Source organism: Myripristis murdjan, chromosome 11 (assembly GCF_902150065.1).
Source record: "Myripristis murdjan chromosome 11, fMyrMur1.1, whole genome shotgun sequence".
Classification (NCBI taxonomy): domain Eukaryota; kingdom Metazoa; phylum Chordata; class Actinopteri; order Holocentriformes; family Holocentridae; genus Myripristis; species Myripristis murdjan.
The window spans coordinates 493,194-521,181 of NC_043990.1; the positions used below are offsets into that span (position 1 = coordinate 493,194).

General features: G+C 46.2%; 1 protein-coding gene across 1 annotated transcript; it reads left to right on the top strand.

Moving 5' to 3' along the window:
* LOC115367843 (uncharacterized) lies at positions 1-27,250 on the top strand. The gene is made up of 8 exons (XM_030063791.1): positions 1-456; positions 1,246-1,458; positions 7,620-8,997; positions 11,272-11,561; positions 14,246-14,316; positions 14,362-15,320; positions 20,298-20,596; positions 24,264-27,250. The coding sequence occupies exons 1-8, from the start codon at positions 171-173 to the stop codon at positions 25,775-25,777; spliced, it is 5,010 nt and encodes a 1,669-aa protein (XP_029919651.1). The 5' UTR covers positions 1-170; the 3' UTR covers positions 25,778-27,250.
* Positions 27,251-27,988: the final 738 nt, after the last annotated feature.

Below are 27,988 nucleotides of genomic sequence, written 5' to 3' on the forward strand. Positions count from 1 at the left end.
TCTGATGTTGTGTTTCCATCCCCGCTCCCTCTTTGTGTGTGTGTGCGGGTTAAAGTGTGTATGTGAGCGGGTTAAAGTGTGTGTGAGCTGGTTAAAGTGTGGGTTAAAGTGTGTGTGTGCGGGTTAAAGTGTGTGTGTTTGTGTGTGTGTGAGTGTGTGAGCGGAGGAAGATGCTGCCGCTGCAGCTGCTGAGGGTGTCGGTCCATGAGCGGATCAGCGCCGCTGCTGCAGACTTTCTGCTGCTGCTGGAAAAAGGCAGAGAAGCGGCTGAGATCCCGGAGCTGAGAGCGCTGCTCACCGAGCGGCTGACGGCGGCCGCGGAGGAGATTGTCGGCCTGTTGGAGAAAACCGTGGCGGAGTACGAAGACAAAGCTGAGCGGGCAGAGCAAGAGATGTGCCGCCAGAGGAAGCTGCTCAACATCCTGCTGAAGCCCCAAGTCAGGCTGCACAGAGCAGGTCAGTCAGTCAGTCAGCCAGTCAGTCTGTCAGTCAGTCAGTCAGTCAGTCAGTCAGTCAGTCAGGCTGCACAGAGCAGGTCAGTCAGGCCCGGCCGGACCCGGCCAAAGCCGGCCGCTCCGGGGCCGCGGGCCGCCTGGTCCCCGCCTGGTTTGTTTATATACGCAGGAGGGGACCGGGGGGGGGGGGGGGGGGGGGGGGGGGGGGGGGGGGGGGGGGGGGGGCTTGGCTTGGCTTCACTTTATTGATTCTAATTGAGTCTCACTGATAATTCTCTAAACTGAAGCCTCCATCTGAGGAGCTGAGCGCCGGTGGTTCATCCAGTTTAGTGAAACTGCAGCGTCCGAAATATTCTACACCTTGTTGTTTGTTTTCTTAAAGAACCAATAAAATGGGGTCTTACTTTCTTGATTTGATGCCTTTCCTGTTGAAACAGGAAGTTTGTGTGGGACAGACCAAACCCAAACCAACAGGATCGCAGTTTTGGGAGAGAAGCAGACTTTTATTTTGAAGGGAAAGGTGGGAGAGAGGATGTTTACAGATCTGTGAAGGTTTTTATTGCTTAATTGAGACAAATTAATGATTAATTGAGTTAATTAATAGTTAATCTGCAGCCATTAGTGCAGCATGATGATGTCACTGTTTGACAGGAAGTGGAGGTCATTTGAGGTCATCATGCACATTAGTTAACATGCACAGCTGCATGCAGGTGCTGCCTCACGCTCGGGGCCTCTGTGTTTGTGGTTTTCTCCAAAATTTGACCTTCATCACAAAATGTTTGTGTTTCAGATTTACCTCCAGACGTCCGGCAGCTGATCGTCGGCGAAGAGGAGGTGAACCAGGAAGCCCCACCTATTAAAGAGGAACAGGAGGAGCTCTGGACCAATCAGGAGGCAGAGCAGCTTCAAGATCTCACCACGTTCCCTGTGAAGAGTGAGGATGATGAGGAGGAAGCTCCGCCCTCACAGCTTCATCAGAGCCAAACTGAGGAGAGCAGAGAGGGTGAGGCTGTAGACTGTGAAGTTACCACAGTGTGTGTGTGTGTGAGAGAGCAGAGTGTGTGTGTGTGTGTGTGTGTGTGTGTCTGTGAGTGTTTGTGAGCAGAGTGTGTGTGTGTGTGTGTGTGTGTGTGTGTGTGTGTGTGTGATGGCCGCAGCCTCAAACCACCAGATCACAAAGCGATCCTGCAGTCTGGCCCTGCACCCCGCCCGTCACACCGCCTCGGGGTAAAAGTCAAACATCCCGTCCGTGCACACCAGTGGGCATAACAACAACACAGCACAGGGAACACCAGCAGACTGGGAAGAGCCCAGTTCAGTTCAAACAGCCAAACTGGAGTCCCAGCTGAAGCCGTCCTGCTCCTGGAGCACCAGTCAGCTGAGAAATATTCAGCTGACGGACTCTTGCAGCAAAACAAACGAACAGCAAAGAACTCAGCGAGTGAATCTGCCTCCGGCGTCACGAGCACGCCGTCCCGGCGCTCTCTCCGCCCGGGACGCCGTCCAGCAGGTCGTCCCACAAGATTTTCTTCCGTTGGACGCCACTTTGTGTGTCGCGTGCTCAAACTGCCCTGTAATGGGACTTCAGTTTGTTCAGGTTTTGGTGGCCCTGTCCCGCTGCCAGCTCTCTCTCTGTGTATCACATAACGTCCTCATGTGGTCAGCAGGGTGGGAATTACACAATTTTAGGGGCAAGGCCGTTTGGCCTTTAGGGTTGCAACTTTTTTTAGGGCATTAAGGCCACATGCCAGGGCACCGAGGCCACTGAGTAAAATGCGTGGACTTGTAACCTATGCTATGAATAAACATCATGACTTCATACAATTAAACAAAAAAACATCACACAAAATACAATGTGATTATACAGCTATACTGAAGCATACTGAGGGCATTTCACTCTCAAAATATCAAAGTTTGTTGCTAGTATTCTCTCCATTTCAATGGAAACACATGAGATCTGACGGTAACTAGTCCTTGTCAGCAGCCAACTTGGTCTTATCATGTTTTCTAGACATCGTGATTTCCCAAAACGGAGTTAATACCACACACAGCAACACAAAACTGCTCTGCTAGCTCAATCATGTCGTAACTAGACTATCCGCTGGAAAAAATCATTTTTTCATGGACTGATAGGTATACTCCTGCCAACTTCTCAGTCATTTTTAATCTTAACAGTTGCCGTGACAACGACTCAGCAGCACAGCTGATCTTTATCTACAACCAACTTATATTAACAGTTATATTTAAATACAGGCTACTTCTTTCCAGTGTCGGCCACAGCAAACATCTGTCTTTTCATAAACTCACCGGCAGATGTTTTATTTCAGCTGGGGGTGTGTCACTCCAATTTAACGTCAGCTCCGATTAATGTGGCTAAGCAGCAAAAGTAACAGTAAGCAGTCACATTAAGGCTGAACAGAGTTATAGAATCACCTTTTCAGGCTGTTATCAATTTACCTCTGAAATAAAGACCACAGCTTTCACAGATGTGTTGATTTATTAAATGTTAATTTCAATGTACAGATGCAAACAAATTGACAAATTAATTAAATCAATGGCCCAGGAAACTCATAAAGAATAAACAAATTAATAACGATTAATAGGCTAATTAATAACTGATAACATTAACACATTAATAACAAGAACAAAGTTACAGCCGCACATCTCCGTGGAAATCTTACAGGTACTGTCCGTGGTGCTGAATCTGCCTCAGCAGGTACTGTCCGTGGTGCTGAATCTGCCTCAGCAGGTACTGTCCATGGTGCTGAATCTGCCCCAGCAGGTACTGTCCGTGATGCTGAATCTGCCTCAGCAGGTACTGTCCATGGTGCTGAATCTGTCTCAGCAGGTACTGAATCTGCCTGAGCAGGTACTGTCCGTGGTGCTGAATCTGTCTCAGCAGGTACTGAATCTGCCTCAGCAGGTACTGTCCGTGGTGCTGAATCTGCCTCAGCAGGTACTGTCCGTGGTGCTGAATCTGCCTGAGCAGGTACTGTCCGTGGTGCTGAATCTGCCTCAGCAGGTACTGTCCGTGGTGCTGAATCTGCCTCAGCAGGTACTGTCCGTGGTGCTGAATCCCCTGAGGCATTTCATTCTCTTTATTATAGAAATTAAAGCTCCATAAAATTCACGGGGGATCTTGTTCAGCTCTTCTTTCCTTACAGGTGAGAAATCAGCTGTTTGCCCGGTGTTTGTCAGGTAGTCTTGTAGACATTTGACGGCCCAAGACGTTGACCGGGCCGTACCGGCTTCATTTCCTGACCTCTCCAGCTGATCCAGCTCTTCACTCGTCACTCTCGCGTATCTCTCCTTTTTCTCTTCTGTCTTGTCTTCCTCGTTCAGTCGTTTATCCAAACTTAGGTCGCCAAAGAAATCAAAATTGACAACAACACGGTCCATTATGCAGGCAAACAAAGTTGACAGTGGCTTTTGATGCGGGTTTCAATGAAACGTTTCGTGTTGCCATGGAAACCACACAGACTCGGGCTATAAGATATAGGCGGAGGAATAATTTCAGTCATGAGGTATTTTTCATTTGAACATGGCTAGCTGTGCTGTCATGCTCATTTGAGCACATTTTAAACGTCTGATTGACCAATCAGATTGCTCGGTCGGATCTATGTGTTGTATAATGGTTGCGAGCCATGCAAAACATTGCTTTGCTTCAAAGCCGCCAACATGAGCAGAAATTCAGTTCATGTTGGGTCAGGATTTGCTTTTTTCCCCCCTCGGGATTTTCTTGCATCCATGATAACCTTGAGAGATTGACTGCTTGGGGCATACCGGCCAAATTGGCCGTGAGGGGTACAATTATTTTCAGGCCACTATGGCCAGAGCAAGGGGCAACGACATGGTCATGGCCGTTGTGGCCGTGATTTAATTCCCACTCTGGTGGTCAGACAGCGTGGATTTGGCGTTGGACGTTCTCCTCTGTCAGCGAACAGAGCCCTGATGTCCTCGTCTGACCAGGACTGCCGCTTGTCCTCCATTTTTCTTTCCTCTGCTATGTCTCTTCTGCAAAGCGAGCTGCCGCGCTGACATCTGGACTGATCAGCTGCACCGTCGTGTTAATGCAGGGTCAGTGCATGAACTTAAATACTCTTCTCTTTTAGAAAAAATAATGAACATAAAACTTACAGAGGTTTACAATTCTCATAAAGAATCGGCTGTTAAACACTCACAAAATCCAAACTTCAAAAATTTAAATTGAAGAAATGTGTTCAAAAAGCAGCAATATTTGGAAAGGCACACTCTCCATTTTAAAAGTTCTTGTTTGTTTTTATCATTCCAATGCAGAAATTTCCTCTGTCGGCCCCAAACCGGCTCTTCTCAAACCAAAACCACCAGTTTGATGTTCCCAGCCCGCTCTGCTTGTCCCACACACAGGGACGCTGCTTCAAATCAGGGAGCTCAGATGGAGTCCTGCTGTCGCCGTAGATGACCTGCTCGGGAGCTTTCACTCCATCTCCTTCCTTCTTACCTGGAGAATCCTCCATTAGAACAGCAGCCCACCAAGGTGTGACACACCTGGCTGTTAAAGGGGACAGGAGACGGCCTCTGATTGGTTTACAGCATGTTACAGCCAGGATTAATGAAGAGACTCAGGAGACCTTTTTGAAGTCATTATAGTTTGAATATGCACTTTTTCCTCACATTCAAACAAATCATTTGTAGCAATGACAATAGCCTTTCTTTTTATTTAGAGACTGTTTCTTTTTTTTTTTTTTTAAATAAGGGAACATTTTACCCTGGCATGACTCCTGTCGGATTCATTTACTTGAATTACTTTTTCTCTGAGTTTGGAAAATGTAGGGAAGCTGCATCGCCTGCCTCGATGCACGACTCAAGCAGAGTCCGGTGAAGCCACCAGGCCTGTTTTCTCTGAGGGAAAAGCCAGACTATCCGACAGTGATGTGACTTCGAGCGCAGTTTTCAAAACTTACATGAAAGCACGGGCCACAAAATCCACGTCCAAACTACCAAGAACTCGTCCTGTGAAACGTCCCTGTTAAACATCTAAGAGAGTCCTGCATCACGTCTCTGTTGTCTCTTGAATGATTTTAGTGCTTCTTGGATGTTGCACTCACACAGTTGACCTGAAATTTGGATGTTTCTCTGTGAAAATGTGCAGCTTCAGAGAAGAACCGAATGAATCTGATGACTGCAGGCAACAGGAGACAATAACAAATTACCACCACTTAACAAAACGCACTTCAAATATCAGCCGTACGTTTAAGAACACTACATAAATACATGTCGAATAGTTTGTCTGCTTGGCTGGAATTCAGGAATATCAGCGGCCATATTGGCTGAGGGTGAACTGAGTGTGGTAGAAGTAGGAGGGTTTTTTGTTTTTTTAGAAGAGGTTAGAGTTTGAAAGTACCCAGATGATGAAAATCATGATTGTATATATGTATATTAATAACACACTGCATGTATTTGGTGAAACTTCCTGTATTTTATCTGATCACAATATGTATCAGAGGGAGAAGAAAGATATCGCAGTGGTTTTCCAAATTCCCGCAGCCGCAACACTGGATTACATTTGTTGTGTTTAAATGCAAAGCTGAAGCAAAAATTGTAACCTGTTTTTGTCTTTCTGTAAATATAAAATTAAATATAAATCCAGTGAAAAGGGAAATGAAAACCGGAACCATATTATCAGAAACGTCCCACTGACTTCAGATGGAGAGGCGGAGTCTCATTGGGTTTCTTATCAGCCATCAGGTAAATAAAAATTACAATACTGATTATTTAAAAATTCTGAATATCAGCCCTGAGAATTGTCCGTGACCGACGACTGGTCTATCCCCATCAGGGAGTTAAAAGATCAATGGGTGCCAAGCCCCTAAGAGCTTTAAAAGTAATCCACAAGATCTTACAAGTCATATTCTAAAATTAACAGGGAAATAGTGCAGGAAGAGGGTAACTGTGCTCCCATTTCTCAGTGCCAGTCAGACCAGCAGCTGAATGGAGCTGAGAGACACTTTTCTTCCAGTCTAGCACTCGGGGAACTGCAGTGATCGAATCAAGTCGTAACGCATGAAGAGTGCTTTCCAAATTTTTAGCAGAGAGGAACGTTTTGAGCTGAGAAAATCTTTCAAAGGTGCAGGAAGAAGGATTTGGTCCGCCTGTTGTGGGACTCAGGACTGTGAGGGCGCTGAAGTCCTCAGCGACAGGCCGAGATGATGAGAAATCCTGGAAACTCTTCTTTCTGGCGTTAAAGTTGAAAATGCGTTCTGAGACATCCGTGGAAACAGGACAGAAGAGCAGTTTCCAAGAAATTTGAGTCACAGCCTACATCTGCATAGAAATGGAAAATGATATTGTGTGAATGAGGTGAGCAGGGCGGAGCAGGTAAATGGAGAATGAAAAGGGATCCAGCACAGATCCCTGAGGAACACCACTGAGTAAATCTGAAGAAACTGAGCGATACCAAGTTACTAAGAGAGGCAAGGCGGCTCAAGCTGTGACCTCTACCTCTGTGGAGACACAATAACACAGGAGAAGAAGATATTCAGTTTTAAAGATCTATTTATGCATAAAAGACCTGAGTTTTCCTCTGCAGACGACACTTTGTTTTATACACATAAATCTCCTCTTACCTTTCCAGGGAACAGCACCCCTCTCGGTTCCCTTCTCCACCAATGAGATTTCTCCCTCACTTCCTGTATGCTGATGGACTGTTTATGTTACCAGTGAATTTATTTCTCCCACCTCAGACATCAGTCACTTCAACAGATTTGCTGCAAAAGTTGCCTAGGAAGCTCTCATCATTTTTGGCAATACCAGAACCTTTTCATTAATCACTTTGTTTGTCTCATGTTCTCTCGACCTTGACCTGTCAGATACACAGAACATTCTTTCCTTTCCAAAGTTGAACAGTTTTTCTTGGTGTTATAAGAGTGAGACACAGTTAAACATCTGTGATATACAGTATTTGTGTTCAGATATATAGAATCATTCTCTGCATTATGAGTTACTTTTAGTAGCCATGAGACTGTTGATCACATTTTGCCAACATGAGGGATCAAGTCAGTGGGCGTTGCTATGTTCTGTCTATGTTCAGCTTGAAAAGACTGTCTGCAGTTACCACTCACACAGTCTGAGTGTGTCTGACTTTTCCCTCACAGATTTCCTGCTTTTTTTCTGTCTGTATTTCAGTTTTGCCTCCAGACGTCCAGCAGCTGTCCGTCAAGACAGAGGAGATCAGCCTGGACCAGGAGGAGCCAGAGCCCCCACACATTAAAGAGGAAGAGGAGGAGCTCTGGACCAATCAGGAGGCAGAGCAGCTTCAGTATATCATCAAGTTCCCGTTCACTCGTGTCACTGTGAAGAGTGAGGATGATGAGGAGGAAGCAGTGAGCGATGGCAAGACGTCAGACTCCTCTGAAACAGAGACTGCAGACAGTGAAGACGACTGGAAGGAGACCAGAGAAGCTCAGGCAGGGTTTGACTCTGTGGACACATTGAACTCTGGAGAGAAACCATCTTCATGCTCTGTGAACAAACCCAAAGGACAGAAACCATGCAGCTGCCCAGTTTGTGGTAAAAGCTTTAATTATACAGGAACCCTCAACCGACACATGAAGATCCACAAGGGAGAGAGACCTTTCATTTGCACAGTTTGTGGTAGATCATTTATCTACAAAAACTATATGCAGAAACATATGAGAAACCACACTGGAGAGAAACCATTCCGTTGCTCAGTCTGTGGCAAATCATATGTCTGCAAAAATGATATGCAGCAACACATGAGAACGCACACAGGGGAGAAACCATTCAGTTGCTCGCTCTGCGATAAATCCTTTGTCTTCAAAAAATATTTGAAGCAACACATGAGAACGCACACAGGAGAGAAACCGTTCAGTTGCTCATTTTGTGGCAAAAGTTTTAGACTTAAAGGAGAATTAAACAAACACATGATAGTCCACATAGGAGAGAAACCTTTTAATTGCTCAGTTTGTGGTAAAAACTTTAAACTTAAAGCAGAAATCAATCGACACATGATAATTCACACAGGGGAGAAACCGTTTACTTGCCCTGTTTGTGGTAAATCGTTCGTCTACAAAGACAATATGAAGAAACATATGTTAACGCACACCGAAGAGAAACCATTTAGTTGCTCAGTCTGTGGTAAACGTTACAAACTTAAAGGGGACTTGAACAGACACACGATAATGCACACGACTGAGAAACCGTTCAGCTGCCCAGACTGCGGGAAAACGTCCAGCAGCATGCTCTACATGAAGGAACACATGAAACTCCACAAAGGGGAGGCGTCCTTTTGCTGCTCGTCCTGTGGTAAAATGTTTGCCTGCAAGAGCAGCCTGAGGGTCCACATGAGAGTCCACACGGGAGAGAAACCATACAGCTGCTCCATCTGTACCAAACGCTTCAGCCAGAGCGGAAACCTGCAGATCCACATGCGAAGTCACTCCAATGAGAAACCGTTCAGCTGCTCGGTTTGCGGCCAAACATTCAAGCTCAAAGATGCGATGGTGAAACACATGAGACTGCACGGCGCAGAGAAGCTCGCCGTGTAGCCGCTCGCTCAAACCCCCGCCGACGGCGTCTCCACAGGGAAATGTACAGAAACACAACACTTAGTGATTCAAGGAGGTTTTACTCCTTGACAACAGCTGAATGTTTTGCAGATCTGAGCTCCGGTTCACTTTCCCAGCACAAACTTTCTGACGATCCCTGTTTTCCTGACATCAGGAAAGAAACTGCTTCAGCTGATCAGAAGACAAACTGTTTTCCATTCGTGACTTGAATTCCCAATTTGTACAGTCACTCGTGTATCTTAGCTCATTTTATGACAAACATTGATTACAATCGCTATTATTCTTTCAGCTTTGTGTACTTTGAAATGAAATCAAATGATGCCATTACTTTCAAATATCTGCATGTCATTACTTTATTATGTGTGCGCATAAACACACTGAGCTGTCTGTTTAAATTATTTTTATTTTGCTTTGTGTATCGGATCGTATTTTATTGACATGTTGACTGTCACTGTCTTTTTCAGTGAGAAAACGTTGGATGCCTTAAATTGCTTGTACTCTCACGTGCACACTTTGTTACTTTTGTATGTTTATTGTATTGTTGTTTTGTATGGTTTCTGTGTATTGTATTGTTGTTTTGTACTGTTTATCGTGCTAATAAATTTAGCCTTGAGCTGAATCTGTGAACTCTGTGACTAAAGGAAGTTTGAGCCCTGAGAGCGCTGCAGCTTCACAAAACTGTGGCCATAGATACTGATGACAGAATGTAAGGCGCTACTTGACTGCTGGTCATTTCCCATGACCAGTAGTCAAGATGTAAAAAATTTTCAGGGGGGATGGTTGATTTTTTTCACTTGGTGAAAAGGGAGGATGGCAGTTTTACAGGGTGGATGATTTTGACCGTTTTTATTTCAGGGGGGATGCCATCCACCCTCACCCCCCCTCAACTCGAGTACTGCTCATGATCCTCCACTGTCATTTGGCCACATGGTGCAGGTGTTGCATTCAGAGGCTGTGAACGCTCAGCTGTAGTAAGGACGGTGATGTGTTTTTGTTTTTTTTTTCTCATTAATGTAATTTTACTTCTTGACAAATTCCACATTCACAAATGTAAATTTCCAAAAAAAAAAAGTTTCTGAGGGATCTGGAACAACGTGCAACATTGAATTCTTCCTCACAAAATAAAACAAAAACGGAATCAAATCAACAAATGTTTGTAAGTTTTTAAGTTACACTACTCACAAAAAGTTAGGGATATTCGGCTTTCGGGTGAAATTTCAGGATGAACCTAAAATGCATTCTAACCTTTACAGGTGAACTTAATGTGACCTTCTGTAAACTTTTGAATGCACATGTCCAACTGTTCAGTGTTTCAGTACTTTTTGCACAAGTTGCTGTTCTCTAACAAGGAGTTTAACAGCAAAATTCACATCAGGTGTTTGATGCTCCAGCTCATCGAGGTCGTATCATAAGGGAACGGCTGCTGGAGACTGGGGTACCTCAGATGGAGTGGCCTGCACTTTCTCAGACCTGAATCCCATAGAAAACCTATGGGATCAGCTGAGTCGCCGTGTAGAGGCTCGGAGCTCTGTACCCCAGAACCTCAATGTCCTGAGGGCCGCCCTTCAAGAAGAGTGGGATGCCATGCCTCAGCAGACAATAAGTCGACTTGTGAACAGCATGAGACGTCGTTGTCAAGCTGGAATTGATGCTCAAGGGCACATGACGAGTTATTGACATTGACATTTTTTGTTGTGGTATATCCACCACTGTTGTTGGCTTTTGTTTCAAGAAATTGTTTGAGATGAGGAAATCACCAGTGCATGCTTCTACTTAAATGCCCTACTTTCATGATATAATATCACTGTAGCGTGAACTTTTACATTTTCCATAAATTTCACCCAAAAGCCAAATATCCCTAACTTTTTGTGAGTAGTGTATTTTATTGTCACTCACTCATTTTTATGTATTTATTCATCATTATTACTTTTTTTTTTTCTCTTTTTCATTTTTTGTTTTTTTTTTTCCCTTTGGCACGACTTTTTGTTGTGTTGTCTGGAAGTGACGCTGTTGTCTTGTTTGTGAGGTCATGATTTATAATAAAGATTCACTCTGACGAAAGGAGTTCAACTTTTTTTCTCTCTCTTGTCGTTCCCCTCCAGTCCAGCAGGAGGCGCGGCTCCGCCGGTTCCTCTTCGGTCAGCCGAGCGGAGCCTCGTTGAGCCGGAAGTGTCCGCGGCCGTGTCTCTTTGTGTGTATGTGCGGGTTAAAGTGTGTATATGTGTGTATGTGTGAGTGTGTGAGCGGAGGAAGATGCTGCCGCTGCAGCTGCTGAGGGTGTCGGTCCATGAGCGGATCAGCGCCGCTGCTGCAGACTTTCTGCTGCTGCTGGAAAAAGGCAGAGAAGCGGCTGAGATCCCGGAGCTGAGAGCGCTGCTCACCGAGCGGCTGACGGCGGCCGCGGAGGAGATTGTCGGCCTGTTGGAGAAAACCGTGGCGGAGTACGAAGACAAAGCTGAGCGGGCAGAGCAAGAGATGTGCCGCCAGAGGAAGCTGCTCAACATCCTGCTGAAGCCCCAAGTCAGGCTGCACAGAGCAGGTCAGTCAGCCAGTCAGTCAGTCAGTCAGTCAGTCAGTCAGTCAGTCAGTCAGTCAGTCAGTCAGTCAGTCAGTCAGGCTGCACAGAGCAGGTCAGTCAGTCAGTCAGTCAGTCAGTGAGTCAGTCAGTCAGTCAGTCAGTCAGTCAGTCAGTCAGGCTGCACAGAGCAGGTCAGTCAGTCAGTCAGTCAGGCTGCACAGAGCAGGTCAGTCAGCCAGTCAGTCAGTCAGTCAGTCAGTCAGGCTGCACAGAGCAGGTCAGTCAGTCAGACCCGGGACGCGCACGCCCTGCGAGTGCGTCTGTTTCTTCCGGTTAGCCAGAAAGAAACGGTATGTTTCCGGCAGCATCTTTCAAAATAAGAGGCCTTGTCGCCTCACACTCTGTTGCTAAGCTTTTAATGTGGTGGGTTCGAGGCTGCACACGACAAACGACATGTCCTCCGCTCTCTCCGCTCCCTGCTGGCCTCCTGTCTGTCTGCCTCCTGTCTGTCTGCCTCCTCCTGTCTGCCTGCCTCCTGTCTGTCTGCCTCCTCCTGTCTGCCTGCCTCCTGTCTGTCTCCTCCTGTCTGCCTCCTCCTGTCTGCCTCCTCCTGTCTCCTCCTGTCTGCCTGCCTCCTGTCTGTCTGTCTGCCTCCTCCTGTCTGTCTCCTCCAGCTGCTCCCAGATCAGTGATCAGCTGACTGTTGCTGCTCAGGCGACCAGTGACAGGAAGACACACACACACACACACACACACACACACACACACACACACACAGAGAGAGAGAGGACGTAAAGTTGTTGCGTGCTATTGAAAACAGAAATGTGGCGGTGATCTCGCGGGGCGCACGGAGCCTGACAGCACGAGGCGGCACGAGACGTGTTATCGATCAGAGCAGATCGATCAGTCTGATCGTCCATGTTGTTTCCCTCTGAGATATGAATCTGTCACGTGTTCATGACCTCATAACCACGTGATGCTGAGCTCTGACGCGGTTTGATATTAAAAAATAATAATCACATAATAACAATAATAATCTCTGCTGTGTGTTTGTGCCCTTTGATGCCCGAGCAGCATCACTGGGTTTGTGTCAGACACACGCAGGGGCAAGGTGAGGAGCAAATCAGAAAAAAATGAAATTTGAAAAAAAAAATAAATAAATAAAATAAAAATGCATAAAAAAACCTGAAAAATGTTTATTAAATTATTTTTAAAATGCCCTGAAAATTTAAGAAATAAAAAATAAAAAAGTCAAATATATTTAGAATTAGTTAAATTATCTATTTAAACATTAGAACAGAGATTAGCAAAATAAAGAAATAGATTTTAAAAAATGCAGAAAAAAAGAACCTTAGCAAAACCACCAGTAGAAAATGATCAAAAGAGTGTTTTTTTTGTTTTTTTTTTTTGTTTAATGAATATATTTGTCGTTATTAATATGGTATCTTTAAAGGTCAGACTGTTCCTCTTTTCGCTGTAGACCCACTGAGAGACCCTTAGGGACCCCCGGAGGTCCCCAGACCCCACTTTGAACACCACCGGCCCGAGCAGCGTTAACTAAATAACACGAGGGAATGAAATCAGTTCGACTGCTTTTCAGACGTGATTTCTTTATCATATTTAGTTTGTCTGGCCCTTTAATTCTCAGTCACATGATGGCTTCAGTCTGATCCTCCGACTCTCAAGCCCAAACTGTTGGACAGCCACAGGAAGGATTCATGCTGAAAGACAGAGCACCTCTTCTTCCTCTTCTCCTCCTCCTCCTCCTTCTCCTTCTCCTTCTTCTTCTTCTTCTTCTGTTTCTTTTTCAGCCCAGGCTGATGTCATCGGGTTCCAGCTCAGTTTTAGTAACGGAGGCGGAGAAAAGAAGATCATGTCAGAGCTTCTCTTCATGTGACGTTTAAAGAGACACAATAAAAATGCAAACACGTTGAAGATCTTATGAAGTTTATGACACATGGATTCACCTCCCTCAGTTTTCCTGAGCTGACAAACATCAACAAACTCTCTCTCTCTCTCTCACACACACACACACACACACACACACACACCTCAGTGGGCAAAATGACAGGCTGAGCAGCTTCCCCTGAGTGGCTCCAGCACAGTGAAGCAGTGATGATGGGAAAACGGCTGTGAGGAACTTAGCAAAAAAATAAATAATTAAAATTAACCAAAAAGTATATAAATATATTTAAAAAGTTACCGGAAAATTAGCAAACTAAAAAGCAGAGGACAACAGGCGGCGACTTCATGAGGCACCGTCAGGACTTCAGGACGTTTACTGTCTTTGTCATTTCTACAGCGAAACGTAGATATTCAGTAACTTTTCATCATCAGATTTCAGACTTCAGTCAGAATCTGATTTTGAAAGAAGAATGAGCACCTGACTGAAAAAACAAGACGCCGCTCCCAGGCAAGTACATGTCACTGAGGAACATGTGTGCAGCACACCAGACGGCCACAGGGGGGCTCCACAGCACAGGCTTGATGGAGCTGCTCAGTAAAATTCACTCTGAAACAAGATTCAACATGAAAGCAATATGAACTTTGTCAGCAAAATACAACCTGTGTGTGTGTGTGTGTGTGTGTGTGTGTGTGTGTGTGTGAGTGCGATGCTTCAGAAACAGAAGGTTTCTTTCTCCAGTTAAAACAAACACAGCTGAAACTGTAACCTCCTCACAGATTTGTCGTTCTCTGTGTTTCAGCGCTCTCTCCAGACGTCCAGCAGCTGTCAATCAAGAAGGAGGAGATCAGCCTGGACCAGGAGGAGCCAGAGGCCCCGCCCATTAAAGAGGAACAGGAGGAGCTCTGGACCAATCAGGAGGCAGAGCAGCTTCAGGATCTCACCACGTTCCCTGTGAAGAGTGAGGATGATGAAGAGGAAGCTCCGCCCTCACAGCTTCTTCAGAGCCAAACTGAGGAGAGCAGAGGGGCGGAGCCTCCAGCCAGCAGCTCCTCTGAGCAGATGGAGACAGAAGCTGATGGAGAGGAACCAGCCAGGAACTTTGGTCCCGACAGCGACTTACAGCCAATCAGCGATGATCAGCCGCTCTCCTCTCCCTCGTCTGAAAACGAGACGGAGGACAGCGACGAGAACTGGAGGCCGAGCAGAGAAGCTCAGCCGGAGCTCAGCACGCTGAACGACCTGCTAATCAAACAAACGGGAACTAATCTGGATGAAAAACGCTTCCGCTGCTCAGAGTGCGGAAAAGGTTTTAAGAATAAAGGGGAGTTGAACCGACACATGAGAACGCACACGGGGGAGAAGCCGTACAGCTGCCCCGTCTGCAGCAAGAGGTTCAGTCAGAACGTGAAGGTGAAGCGACACATGGAGATTCACAACAAGGAGACGCCGTTCAGCTGCTCCGTGTGCGGCCAGAGGTTCAGCCACAGCCGAGCCGTGGTCACGCACATGAGGCTGCACACGGGGGGGAAGCCCTACAGCTGCTCCGTCTGCGGCAAGAGCTTCAAGAGCAAAGGAGACTTTGACAAACACATGAAGGTGCACACGGACGAGAAGCCGTTCAGCTGCTCGCTCTGCGGCACCAGCTTCAAACACAAAGCGCACATCAACAGGCACATGAAGGTGCACACGGGCGAGAAGCCCTTCAGCTGCGCCTTCTGCGGCAAAACGTTCGTCAGCAAGAGCAACATGCAGGTCCACATGAGGATCCACATCGGAGAGAAACCCTTCAGCTGCTCGGTCTGCAGCAAACGCTTCAGACAGACCTCCCACCTGCACCAGCACATGCGCATTCATGCAGATAAAAAACCCGGCTAGCTGCAGAGTGTGGCCGAGGTGACAGACACTGGCTGGGTACCCAACTCAGCTCTTTAAAGCTGTGGGTTTCAAATAGTGGTACAGTGCTGTGAAAAGTGTTTGCCCCCTCCCTGATTTCTTATTTTTTTGCACATTTGTCAATCTTAAATGTTTCAGATCATCAAACAAATTTTAATATTAGACAAAGATAACCAAAGTAAATATAAAATATGGTTTTTAAATGATGATTTCATTTATTAAGGGAAAAAAGCTACCCAAACCTTCCTGGCCCTATGTGAAAAAGTAATTGCCCCCCTAACCCTAATAACTGGTTGTGCCACTCTTGGTGGCAACAACTGCAATCAAGTGTTTGCGATAACTGGCAATGAGTCTTTTACATCACTGTGGAGGAAGTTTGACCCACTCTTCTTTACAGAAATGTTTTAATTCAGCCAAATTGGAGGGTTTTCTAGCATGAAAGGCCTGTTTAAGGTCATGCCACAGCATCTCAATTGGATTTAAGTCTGGACTTTGACCAGGCCACTCCAAAACCTTCATTTTGGGTTTTTTAAGTCATTCAGAGGTGGACTTGCTGGTGTGTTTTTGATCATTGTCCTGCTGCATAACCCAAATGCGCTTGAGTTTGAGGTCATGAGCTGATGGCTGGACATTGTCCTTCAGGATTTTCTGGTAGAGAGCAGAATTCATGGTTCCATCAATTATGGCAAGTCGTCCAGGTCCTGAAGCAGCAAAGCAGCCCCAGACCATCACACTACCACCACCATGTTTGACTGTTGGTATGGTGTTATTGTCATGAAATGCTGTGTTAGTTTTATGCCAGATGGAACGGGATGCACACCTTCCAAAAAGTTCAACCTTTGTCTCGTCAGTCCACAGAATATTTTCCCAAAAGTCTGGGGGATCATCAAGATGTTTTTTGGCAAATGTGAGATGAGCCTTTGTGTTCTTTTTGGTCAGCAGTGGTTTTCACCTTGGAACTCTGCCATGCAGGCCATTTTTGCCCAGTCTCATTCTTATTGTTGAGTCATGGACACTGACCTTCACTGAGGCAAGTGAGGCCTGCAGCTCTTTAGATGTTGTTCTGTCTTCTTTTGTGACCTCTTGGATGAGTCGTTGATTCACTCTTGGAGTATTTTTGGTTGGCCAGCCACTCTTGGGAAGGGTCACCACTGTTCCAAGTTTTCTCCATTTGTTGGATAATGGCTCTCACTGTGGTTCACTTGAGTCAAAAAGCCTTAGAAGTGGCTTTGTAACCCTTTCCAGACTGATAGATGTCAATTACTTTGTTTCTCATCTGTTCTTGAATTTCTTTAGATCGCAGCATGATGTGTTTCTTTTTGAGATCTTTGATCCTACTTCACTTTGTCAGACAGGTTCTATTTAAGTCATTTCTTGATTCAGCAGGTCTGGCAGTAATCAGGCCTGGGGGTGTGGCTTGTGAAATTGAATTCAGCTCTCCAAAAAAATGTGGTAAATCACAGTTAATTCATGATTTAACAAGGGGGCAATTACTTTTTCACACAGGGCCAGGTAGGTTTTGATAGCCTTTTTCCCTTAATAAATGAAATCATCGTTTAAAAACTGTATTTTATATTTACTCTGGTTATCTTTGTCTAATATCAAAATTTGTTTGATGATCTGAAACATTTAAGTGTGACAAACATGCAAAAAATAAGAAATCAGGGAGGGGGCAAACACTTTTTCACACCACTGTATGCGTCCCCCTAGAGGTACGTTGGAGTACTGCAGGGGGTACATGAGATTTTTTTAAAAAGTTAATTTAAAAAATGCTAGTCATTCTTCCTAAAGTAATGAGTCTGTGCTATATACATTTCAATAAAAACTGTAAATGTCAGTTTGATAAATCCATGTTCTCCTCAGTTTTCCCTCTGGGTTCCTGAAGGTGTCAGATGTGTGTGTGTGGTTTCAATCTGCTGCCGTGGTCGTGGAGCGAGGACGTTTGTTCGCTCTGAGCGGGAAGACGAGACCAAACAAATCCAGAAAGTGGATCAGTGGTTGAAGCTGGAAACAAGGAGGAAGAAGAGAAGAAGAAGCAGAAACACAAACAAGAGAATCTGCTCAGCATCAGGTTGTTGGTTCACACTGATGGAGCTGGACTGACCCTCTGACCACAGGAGGCTCAACTGGTCAGGACCAACTGGACTGACCCTCTGACCACAGGAGGCTCAACTGGTCAGGACCAGCTGGATTTCAGAGGGAACATTACTGAAATAAGGTTTAGAGCGGCTGCATTAAAGGCTCCTGACCAGATTACGTCAGTACCACTGAGAACCAGCTCACGTTCGCTCAGTCGACGCCAAATTTCAGTTCCTTGAATACGGGTTGTTTTGTGAATTCTCATAAATGATTATAAACTTCCTCATAAGCCTTTTAAAATATGCCCTTCTAGTTTTTCCCTTGATGCAACTGTGCATCTGAGAGACAGACAGACAGACAGACAGACACAGACAGACAGACAGACAGACAGACAGACAGACAGACACAGACAGACAGACAGACAGACAGACAGGCAGACAGACAGACAGGCAGACAGGCAGACAGACAGACAGGCAGACAGACAGACACAGACAGACAGACACAGACAGACAGACACAGACAGGCAGACACAGACAGACAGACAGACAGACAGACAGACAGGCAGACAGACAGACACAGACAGACAGACACAGACAGGCAGACACAGACAGACAGACAGACAGACAGACAGACAGCTCAGATGCTGTGAATATCACATAGGTGGCGGTGGCGGTGCGTTCAGGGACCAGACATGACCTGGAGAGGATTTATTTTTTCTGGTGTTTCATAACAAAATGTTCTAAAGAAATATTGAAAAGAAAAAGGCTGGACTGAAGTTACATTTGGTCTTGGAGCAGAGAGAGAAGAGAACCGGAAAAAGGTACCGATGAGAACCGCTACTGAGTTTCAGGTGCCGCTACCGGATCTAATGTGAACCCAACCCTCATGGACACGTGGCCCACACACACACACACACACACACACACACACACACACACACACACACACACACAAACACAAACAAACCATTGTCTGCCTCGGGGGAAACCATACAAATTAAACCGGGTAGAACCAGCGCGGTTCCGGGTCTCCCGTAGCCATGGAGACAGTTGTAACCATTCAGTGATGTCACGGCGTGGGCGGAGCTAACGTCAGTCTGACGCACGGCGAACAGGAGCGTGCTGCTCGCTCTGTCACGCTGAAGGCCGCTCCGGCCGGTGAAACCGTCCCGCCGCTCCCCGGCTTCCCGTCTGCTGCCGTTTAACTTCCGCTGGAAGCTGAGCTTTAATCACTTCAGTCGTCAGAAGCGTCGTTTATTTATTTATTATTTTTTGTGTAAATTGTATTGTTTTCCTCTTTTATAATATAAAATAAAACAATTGTTAATACGACTCAAGGTTTTTTTCTAATTCTGTGAATTTTTCTACACCCCAGTTTTCAGATTTACCAAAAATTAATATGATATCGGCCCTGAATATTGGTTATCGGCGTCCTGGATTAACCTAATTTTAATTAATTTAAAATTAATTTAATTTTTTAATTAGCCTGGACTAGCCCTAACCCTAACCCTAACCTACTAACAATCAATATCAGCTGATCCCTAACAGATGGAATTAATTTGTCATGAACAAATGTGCCACATATTGTGTGATAATTATTTTTTTACACTGGGAATAAATTCCCAGTATAGAGCAAGACTTAAACATCTATCTGCTGTTAAACAGACGTCAGAGTGAAGTTTTCCTCCATTTCTTCAGAAATGAACTGCTGACAAGTCATGACAAAGAAAGAAATGTTTTTCAAAATTGTATTTTTGACATCAAAAATTACGGGGGGCGTGCATAGCCACTATAAAAGGCCATCATCAATGGAGCCCCGATACCACGAGTCACCATGGCAACTGTTCTCTTTGGGCAAAAATGAATCGTAGGCAACTGGACTTGTATTTGCCCAAAGAGAACGATGACCTGGATAAATGAGAATATCCATAGACACCATGGCAACTGGGGAAAAAAAAAAAAAAAACTTATTTGGAGGTCCTGTTGCAGGCCTATGGAGAGTATGACCACATATTTCACCGTAAATGTAACACTGCTGCAGCAGCAAGGGAGAGCGAAGCGGCATGGGAAAAAATTGCTACGCGAGTCAACGCATCAGTTTGAATGTAGTATTCCACTGACTTAACATTGAACCGTGCTTAAAATCGTAGCACACAGTTGTGAATATAAATAGGAATAAAATCTGATTTTCATTTAGGTGCAATCCAACAGGGAAAAACGGACTTGGAAGCAGCTAAAAATGAAGTATAAAAACATCATTCAAAAAGGTAAGGCACATTTTGCTAGGCTTTCTTTTATTTTAGCCTAACTTTATTAATATGTTCACTTTTATTTGGATTGTATTTGAAAGGTTTGAAAGGTTTCGGACGGAAAATGCTGATGTTCAAGAAATTAAAAGCCTTTAAAATCTGAACCTAAAATAAAAAAAAGGTAGTTTAAGAGTCCTATGATGATGACAAGTAATAATTGCCAGAAAATTATCATTTTTTTTTTTTTTAAATAATGTGGCTCAATTAAATGTGATTAGAAATCCCAAAATAAAATAAAAAATATTAAAAACATAGATAGATTAATAAATATTAGTTATTTAAGTGTGATGATTAAAATGTACATAAATATATCTAAATGTGTGTGTGTAGTCTAGAGTTCGTTTCCCAGAGCGAGCGGATATGAATGAGGACAGTTTTAGCAGAAGTTTCTCTTGTCGTTCCCCTCCAGTCCAGCAGGAGGCGCGGCTCCGCCGGTTCCTCTTCTGTCAGCCGAGCGGAGTCTCGTTGAGCCGGAAGTGTCCGCGGCCGTGTCTCTTTGTGTGTGTGTGTGTGCGGGTTAAAGTGTGTATGTGTGTATGTGTGTATGTGTGTGTGTGTGTGTGTGAGTGAGTGAGCGGAGGAAGATGCTGCCGCTGCAGCTGCTGAGGGTGTCGGTCCATGAGCGGATCAGCGCCGCTGCTGCAGACTTTCTGCTGCTGCTGGAAAAAGGCAGAGAAGCGGCTGAGATCCCGGAGCTGAGAGCGCTGCTCACCGAGCGGCTGACGGCGGCCGCGGAGGAGATTGTCGGCCTGTTGGAGAAAACCGTGGCGGAGTACGAAGACAAAGCTGAGCGGGCAGAGCAAGAGATGTGCCGCCAGAGGAAGCTGCTCAACATCCTGCTGAAGCCCCAAGTCAGGCTGCACAGAGCAGGTCAGTCAGTCAGTCAGCCAGTCAGTCAGGCTGCACAGAGCAGGTCAGTCAGTCAGTCAGTCAGTCAGTCAGTCAGGCTGCACAGAGCAGGTCAGTCAGTCAGTCAGTCAGTCAGTCAGTCAGTCAGTCAGGCTGCACAGAGCAGGTCAGTCAGGCCCGGCCGGACCCGGCCAAAGCCGGCCGCTCCGGGGCCGCGGGCCGCCCGCTTCCTGTCACGGTTTGTCAAAATAAGAGCTCGGATAGTGTGATAAGTGTTGTGAGCGCAGAGCTTGAATGGAGGAGATCAGATGTTTTGAGGTTTGGTGCATCAGCCGTTTAAAGCAGGAATCGAACTTTTGGACTGAAGCCACAAATTTTTCAATATATAATTTTATCATGATTTTGGTTTTCATGATGGCCGTCACGTGAACCACTCAGACTCCGCCCCCGGCCTGGAAGACTGACAGCATGTCACTTTAGATTTTTGCCATAGAGAGAAAACAATATCGACCTGAAACACAGATTAACTTCCTCGTTCTTATGACTAAAGTTTCTTGTCAACAAAGTGAGCAGAGTCAGTGAGCTGAGTCAGTGTGATCAGAGTCAGTGTGATCAGAGTCAGAGTGATCAGAGTCAGTGTGATCAGAGTCAGAGTGATCAGAGTCAGTGTGATCAGAGTCAGTGAGCAGAGTCAGTGTGATCAGAGTCAGTGAGCAGAGTCAGTGTGATCAGAGTCAGTGAGCAGAGTCAGAGTGAGCAGAGTCAGTGTGATCAGAGTCAGAGTGATCAGAGTCAGAGTGATCAGAGTCAGAGTGATCAGAGTCAGTGTGATCAGAGTCAGTGTGATCAGAGTCAGTGAGCTGAGTCAGTGAGCAGAGTCAGTGAGCTGAGTCAGTGTGATCAGAGTCAGTGTGAGCAGAGTCAGTGTGATCAGAGTCAGTGTGATCAGAGTCAGTGTGATCAGAGTCAGAGTGATCAGAGTCTGTGTGATCAGAGTCAGTGAGCTGAGTCAGTGAGCAGAGTCAGTGTGAGCAGAGTCAGTGTGAGCAGAGTCAGTGAGCAGAGTCAGTGTGATCAGAGTCAGTGAGCAGAGTCAGTGTGATCAGAGTCAGTGAGCAGAGTCAGTGTGATCAGAGTCAGTGTGATCAGAGTCAGTGATCAGAGTCAGTGTGAGCAGAGTCAGTGTGATCAGAGTCAGTGAGCAGAGTCAGTGTGATCAGAGTCAGTGAGCAGAGTCAGTGTGATCAGAGTCAGTGAGCAGAGTCAGTGTGATCAGAGTCAGTGAGCAGAGTCAGTGAGCAGAGTCACTGTGATCAGAGTCAGTGTGATCAGAGTCAGTGTGATCAGAGTCTGTGATCAGAGTCAGTGTGATCAGAATCAGAGTGATCAGAGTCAGTGTGATCAGAATCAGAGTGATCAGAGTCAGTGTGATCAGAGTCAGTGTGATCAGAGTCAGTGATCAGAGTCAGAGTGATCAGAGTCTGTGTGATCAGAGTCAGTGAGCAGAGTCAGTGTGAGCAGAGTCAGTGTGATCAGAGTCACGGAGCTGAGTCAGTGTGAGCTGAGTCAGTGCGATCAGAGTCAGTGAGCTGAGTCAGTGTGAGCTGAGTCAGTGCGAGCTGAGTCAGTGCGATCAGAGTCAGTGAGCTGAGTCAGTGTGATCAGATTCAGTGATCAGAGTCAGTGTGATCAGAGTCTGTGTGATCAGAGTCAGTGTGATCAGAGTCAGTGTGATCAGAGTCAGAGTGATCAGAGTCAGTGTGATCAGAGTCAGTGATCAGAGTCAGTGTGAGCAGAGTCAGTGTGAGCAGAGTCAGTGTGAGCAGAGTCACAGAGCTGAGTCAGTGTGAGCTGAGTCAGTGAGCTGAGTCAGTGTGATCAGAGTCAGTGAGCTGAGTCAGTGTGATCTGAGTCAGTGTGATCAGAGGCAGTGTGATCAGAGTCAGTGAGCTGAGTCAGTGTGATCAGAGTCAGTGATCAGTCAGTGTGATCAGAGTCAGTGTGATCAGAGTCAGTGAGCTGAGTCAGTGTGATCAGAGTCAGTGTGATCAGAGTCAGTGATCAGAGTCAGTGTGATCAGAGTCAGTGTGATCAGAGTCAGTGATCAGAGTCAGTGTGATCAGAGTCAGTGTGATCAGAGTCAGTGAGCTGAGTCAGTGTGATCAGAGTCAGTGCGAGCTGAGTCAGTGCGAGCTGAGTCAGTGTGATCAGAGTCAGTGAGCTGAGTCAGTGTGATCAGAGTCAGTGTGATCAGAGTCAGTGTGATCAGAGTCAGTGTGAGCTGAGTCAGTGTGATCAGAGTCAGTGTGATCAGAGTCTGTGATCAGAGTCAGTGTGAGCTGAGTCAGTGTGATCAGAGTCAGTGAGCTGAGTCAGTGTGATCAGAGTCAGTGTGATCAGAGTCAGTGTGATCAGAGTCAGTGAGCTGAGTCAGTGTGATCAGAGTCAGTGTGATCAGAGTCTGTGATCAGAGTCAATGTGATCAGAGTCAGTGTGAGCTGAATCAGTGTGATCAGTCTGTGATCAGAGTCAGTGTGATCAGAGTCTGTGATCAGAGTCAGTGTGAGCTGAGTCAGTGTGATCAGAGTCTGTGATCAGAGTCAGTGTGATCAGAGTCAGTGTGAGCAGAGTCAGTGTAAGTGGAGTTAACATTAGTAGATTCATGTTAAGAGAGTTAAAGTCAACACAGGACTTCATGATAGCAGGGTCAACATTACCAGAGTTAATGTTAGCGTTAGCAGAGGAGTTAATCTGAGCAGAGTTAGTGTTAGCGTTAGCAGAGGAGTTAATCTGAGCAGAGTTAATGTTAGCGTTAGCAGAGGAGTTAATCTGAGCAGAGTTAGTGTTAGCGTTAGCAGAGGAGTTAATCTGAGCAGAGTTAGTGTTAGCGTTAGCAGAGTCTGTGTCACTGAAGACGTCCAAAGAAAAATGTCCGTTTGTTGTTTGTTGTTGTCTAGTTTGCTAGCTTGTAGCTGCTAACCAGAGGAGCTAATAGGAGAAGCCCAGTTATGTTTAGTATTTTCTGCACAGCACGTGTGACACTTTACGGCGCCTAGCGACTCGTTACCACGGTGACCAACTATAATCACCATTTTGTTCTGATGCAAACAAACGAGCACAGCGGGCGGAGCGATGTCTGCGCCTTCAGGTGCAGACGTCTCTCTAGACATGCTCTAGACATGGCCGGGGATTTCAGATCCTGGAACGTCAGGATGTGGAATCAATAACGTGATTTCATCATCATCATCATCAGAGGGTTTGGGTCAGCTGCTCCGTGCGGCCCCACCCACGTCTGCAGCCGCCGATGATTCCCTTAAAGGCAAAATAATTAGCAGTATCACACACTCCGTCCTTTAAGTGTCATGTGTTAAGTGTTGTTGACACACACACACACACACACACACACACTTTGCCAAGCCCAGTTCTGTTCTGTCAGGCCCCCCCCCGATGCGTTACAAAATGTGTACAGGACATTGAAAACATATCATCATGGGAATTTCATGTTTACCTGGTAGTATCCATTACATTAGGAAAACTCATTAAATATGAAGCAATAAAATGATGTTAATTATTTATTTAGAGACCTTAAACACTGACTGGGGTCAAATTGACCCCAGAGTTGAAGAAGTCAAGTGTGTGTGCTATGAAATAAGTGCATGAGCCTAACCGTGTGCCCCCCTCCCCCCAGACTCCCCCATCCACTTGGAGCTGACAGAGAAAACGTTTCTGGGCGTCGCCTCATCAGACCGGCAGGAGGCCGCGCCGCCGCGTGACGACAAATCAGAGCCAGCGACGCCTCGCTCCCCTTCGCCCGGCGACGATCCGCCGCTCTCCGTCTGCAGCTCTGTCGCTCAGAGCGACGGCGACCTGGACAGCGACCTGGACGGCGAGTGGAGGGACTCCAGAGGACGGCAGGCGGCGTCCAGGAAGTCACGGCTGAGGCGGCTGAAAGGACGAGGACTGGCGGTCAGAGACAGGCGGAGGAGATGCGCGGCGGTGGAGGTGTTCCACTGCCTGGTCTGCGGAAAGCCTCTGCAGGGCAAAGGCTTCCTGCTGAAGCACGTGCTGCGGGTCTGCGCCAGCAACCCAGAGTGTCGCTGCGGCTTCTGCGGCGAGCGTTTAGAGTCGCCGAGCGATTTGACGACGCACCTCCAAACCCACCAGGAGAGCAGCAAGACTTGTGGATTTTGTGGGAAAACATTTCACTCCATTGTGGCGCAGGAGGTGCACGTGAGGCTGCACACTGGCGAGAAGCCCTACAGCTGCGAGGTGTGCGGCAAGAAGTTTAGCCAGAAAGGAAACATGACCTCCCACATGCGCGTGCACGCCGCGGAGAAACCCTTCAAATGCAAAGAGTGCGACCGAGCCTTCTGCCATGTGATGTCCTTGGAGAGGCACATGGGCGTGCACGGCGGCGGCGGCTCGCACAAGTGCGGCGTTTGTGGAGAAGAGTTTGCCAAACGGTGCCACCTCACAAGACACGCCAAGAGTCACGCGGCGGATCGCATCATGAAGAAGTCAAAGAAACAGAGGAGCGTGGCGCCGCTGCATCGCTGCAAAGTGTGTGGAGAGAGATTCGACAGGAAGACGTTGTTAGTGAAGCACGTGGAGGTGCACCTGAAGGATCCGGAGAGCTGCTGCGGCCTGTGCGGACACCACTACGAGTCCGCCGACAGTCTGCTCGCCCACCTGCAGTCGCACCAGGAAATCAGCAACACCTGCGACGTGTGCGGGAAGGGCTTCCCGGCCCACGCGGCACTTGAGATGCACATGAGGATCCACACGGGGGAGAGGCCGTACACCTGCGGCACCTGCGGCAAGACCTTCAACCAGAACGGCAACCTCAAAACACACATGAAGATCCACACGGGGGAGAGGTCGTTCTGCTGCACCATCTGCGGGAAGGGCTTCACCCAGAAACAGACGCTGGACACGCACGTCCGCTTCCACAAGAAGGAGAGACTCTACCTGTGCCAGGTGTGCGGCAAAGGCTTCATGCAGGACGTGGACCTGAAGAGGCACATGCTGATCCACACGGGGGAGAAACCATACAGCTGCGTGTTCTGCGGCAAAAGCTTCCAGGCCAAAAGATCCCTCAACTCCCACGTCAAAGTTCACACGGGGGAGGCGGCGGGCAGGTCGGGCGACACGTCGAGCCTCCACCGGCAGGAAGGTTTCCACCCGGGTTTCATCCAGCTGTAGAGTCTGCCGCCGGAAACACTGTTTTTGCCTTGCATTTTGAAAAATGGCTCACCACTCGAGGGTTGAATTCATAAATAGTTTTACTTTACCGCTGAGATTTCTCCTAAGCAACACTAAAAGCTGTTAGCTTAGAATCTCCTCTGAAAACTGATCCACTCACCTGCAAACTCAAACTTTAATTTGGATTTGTTTTTCCTTTTCTAGACTCTGCGCGGTATTTCACCAGTGGGCACTGAGATTTTGGTGGGATTTTAAGTCTTAAGACAAACACAAAGAATCTCAGTCTAAATCATTATAACAGGTTTACACTGGATTGAAACACACACTTCAGGACGTCCAATAAAGGTGGACAGACAAAGGACAGAGGTGATAAATAAAAGTATTAATGTATTAAAAAGTGGATTGGTTATAAATGCTGTGCAATCCATACAAATCAACAAAGGTGTGAACTCCAGGGGATTATATTCCAAGAAAAATCTCTGGGATTCTAAAGTCACAAATTTCCGAGAAAACAATTTCCAAGAAGTCGTAAAATGACGAGATAAAAACCAAATGAATCATAATATTGTGATTTTATTTTATTGCAAATGTACGACTTTAATCTGCCCTAATCCGGAGCCGTTGCTGTAAGGTGTTTTGTGAGTTCGACCCCCGAGGCTCCACAGGTGGTTTTGGTGGCTGAAAGTACACAGAAGGATTCTTGAACTAAAAAACAAAAAAAGCTGAAACTTCTCAGCTCTAAAAGTCAGAAGAGCCGCCGCCGCTCGGACTTTTCATCCGTTCGGCTCGACGGCGGCAAAGAGGAGCTCGGCGCTCTTCTTCGTTGGTGTGACTGTGAGTTTGCAGCTGAATGTTCAGAGGTCTCATCTTCTTCTGACGCCGTACAACAGCTGAGGTCGAAGAGCAAGACTTAAATAATCTCAACGGAAACTAAAGAGGGAATTTTGAATTGTACAGTTCCTTCATTGTTGCCTTTTTTTTTTTTTTTTTTTTTACTGGTCATCAAGGGAATCCAGCTGATCCGTGTATTTCCCCCAGACGTCATGGCTGCTCCGTATCGTACGGCAGCTTATGAGGGCCAAAAAATACAGAGCCTGGGGAGGGATGGGTAATGCAAAAAAAAAAAACTTCCCGAGATTAAAATTGACACTGAGAACATGAACCAAAGATTGAGAACATGAAAGAAACTTGCAAATGCAAATTTCTGAAAAAATTTCAAATTCTGAAATTCTAGTTTTTCTCACCAATTTGTGACTATAATCTCAGAGTTTTAAAGTTTTTTCTCATAAATTTATGCATTTAATCTTGTAAATTGAGGTTTTTTTCTCAGAATATTCCCCCTCCCCCGGCTCAGTCTTTCCCCCTGCAGTGGCTCTGATACGCCGTCGAAGCATCGGCCCTAAAGTGAACTCCACAGATGTTATTTTCTGAGTATTGTGTTTGCCTTATGATTAAAATACATGTAGATACAACGGTTCAACCCACAGTATCATTTTCAGCACTTAAAGAAGGTGTGTGTGTGTGTGTGTGTGTGTATGTGTGTGTGTGTGTGTTTTTTGCTGAGCTCGGGACTCTTCTGGGCGTCGGCCTATGGGCAGTGTGTGTGACGCTCCCAGCCAATCACAGCACAGCACCGTCCCGGATTGACAGCACCACATTGGAGTGCGGATCAGGGGGTCTGAGTCGAGCCCCAGATTTTGAATGTGAACAGTTTACACTTTTCATAATAAAATGTCAGTTTCCTCGACCTGATTCTCTACACACACACCAACACAGATTAATTTAATCTGAGATTTGTTCCAATCAGATTAAACTACCCTGAGGTTTAAATTGAATCTTTCTTCATTTGAGACTAGTTTTTAAAGTTTTGACATCAGTTTAGGCGCAAAACAGTTTTATTTTGAAGGGATGAGGTGGATGAGAGAGGATTTTGAATGTCCCCATGAAATGGCATCACATGACCTCTACTTCCTGTCAAACAGAGCATCTTAAACAGTGACATCATCCTGCACTAGTGGCTGGAAATCAAAATTTCAACCAATAAAACCTTCACCATTGGACCTCTGTCAGCGTCTGTCCCAAGGACGCTGCTGGCCTGAGGTCAGTTCACTGCGTTCTGGGACGAGTGCAGGAAAATGAAACAGAGAAAACATGAAGCCTGTTAGCTTCTGAAATTAGACAGATCTATTTTTATCTATTTTATTGATCCCA

Bases quoted from the DNA above. Each gene is read 5' to 3' on its own strand.
- LOC115367843 (XM_030063791.1), top strand. From the start codon at position 171: ATGCTGCCGCTGCAGCTGCTGAGGGTGTCGGTCCATGAGCGGATCAGC. The intron at 11,562-14,245 runs GTCAGTCAGCCA...TCTGTGTTTCAG, and splicing joins AGTCAGGCTGCACAGAGCAG to CGCTCTCTCCAGACGTCCAG. The intron at 14,317-14,361 runs GCCCCGCCCATT...TGGACCAATCAG, and splicing joins TGGACCAGGAGGAGCCAGAG to GAGGCAGAGCAGCTTCAGGA.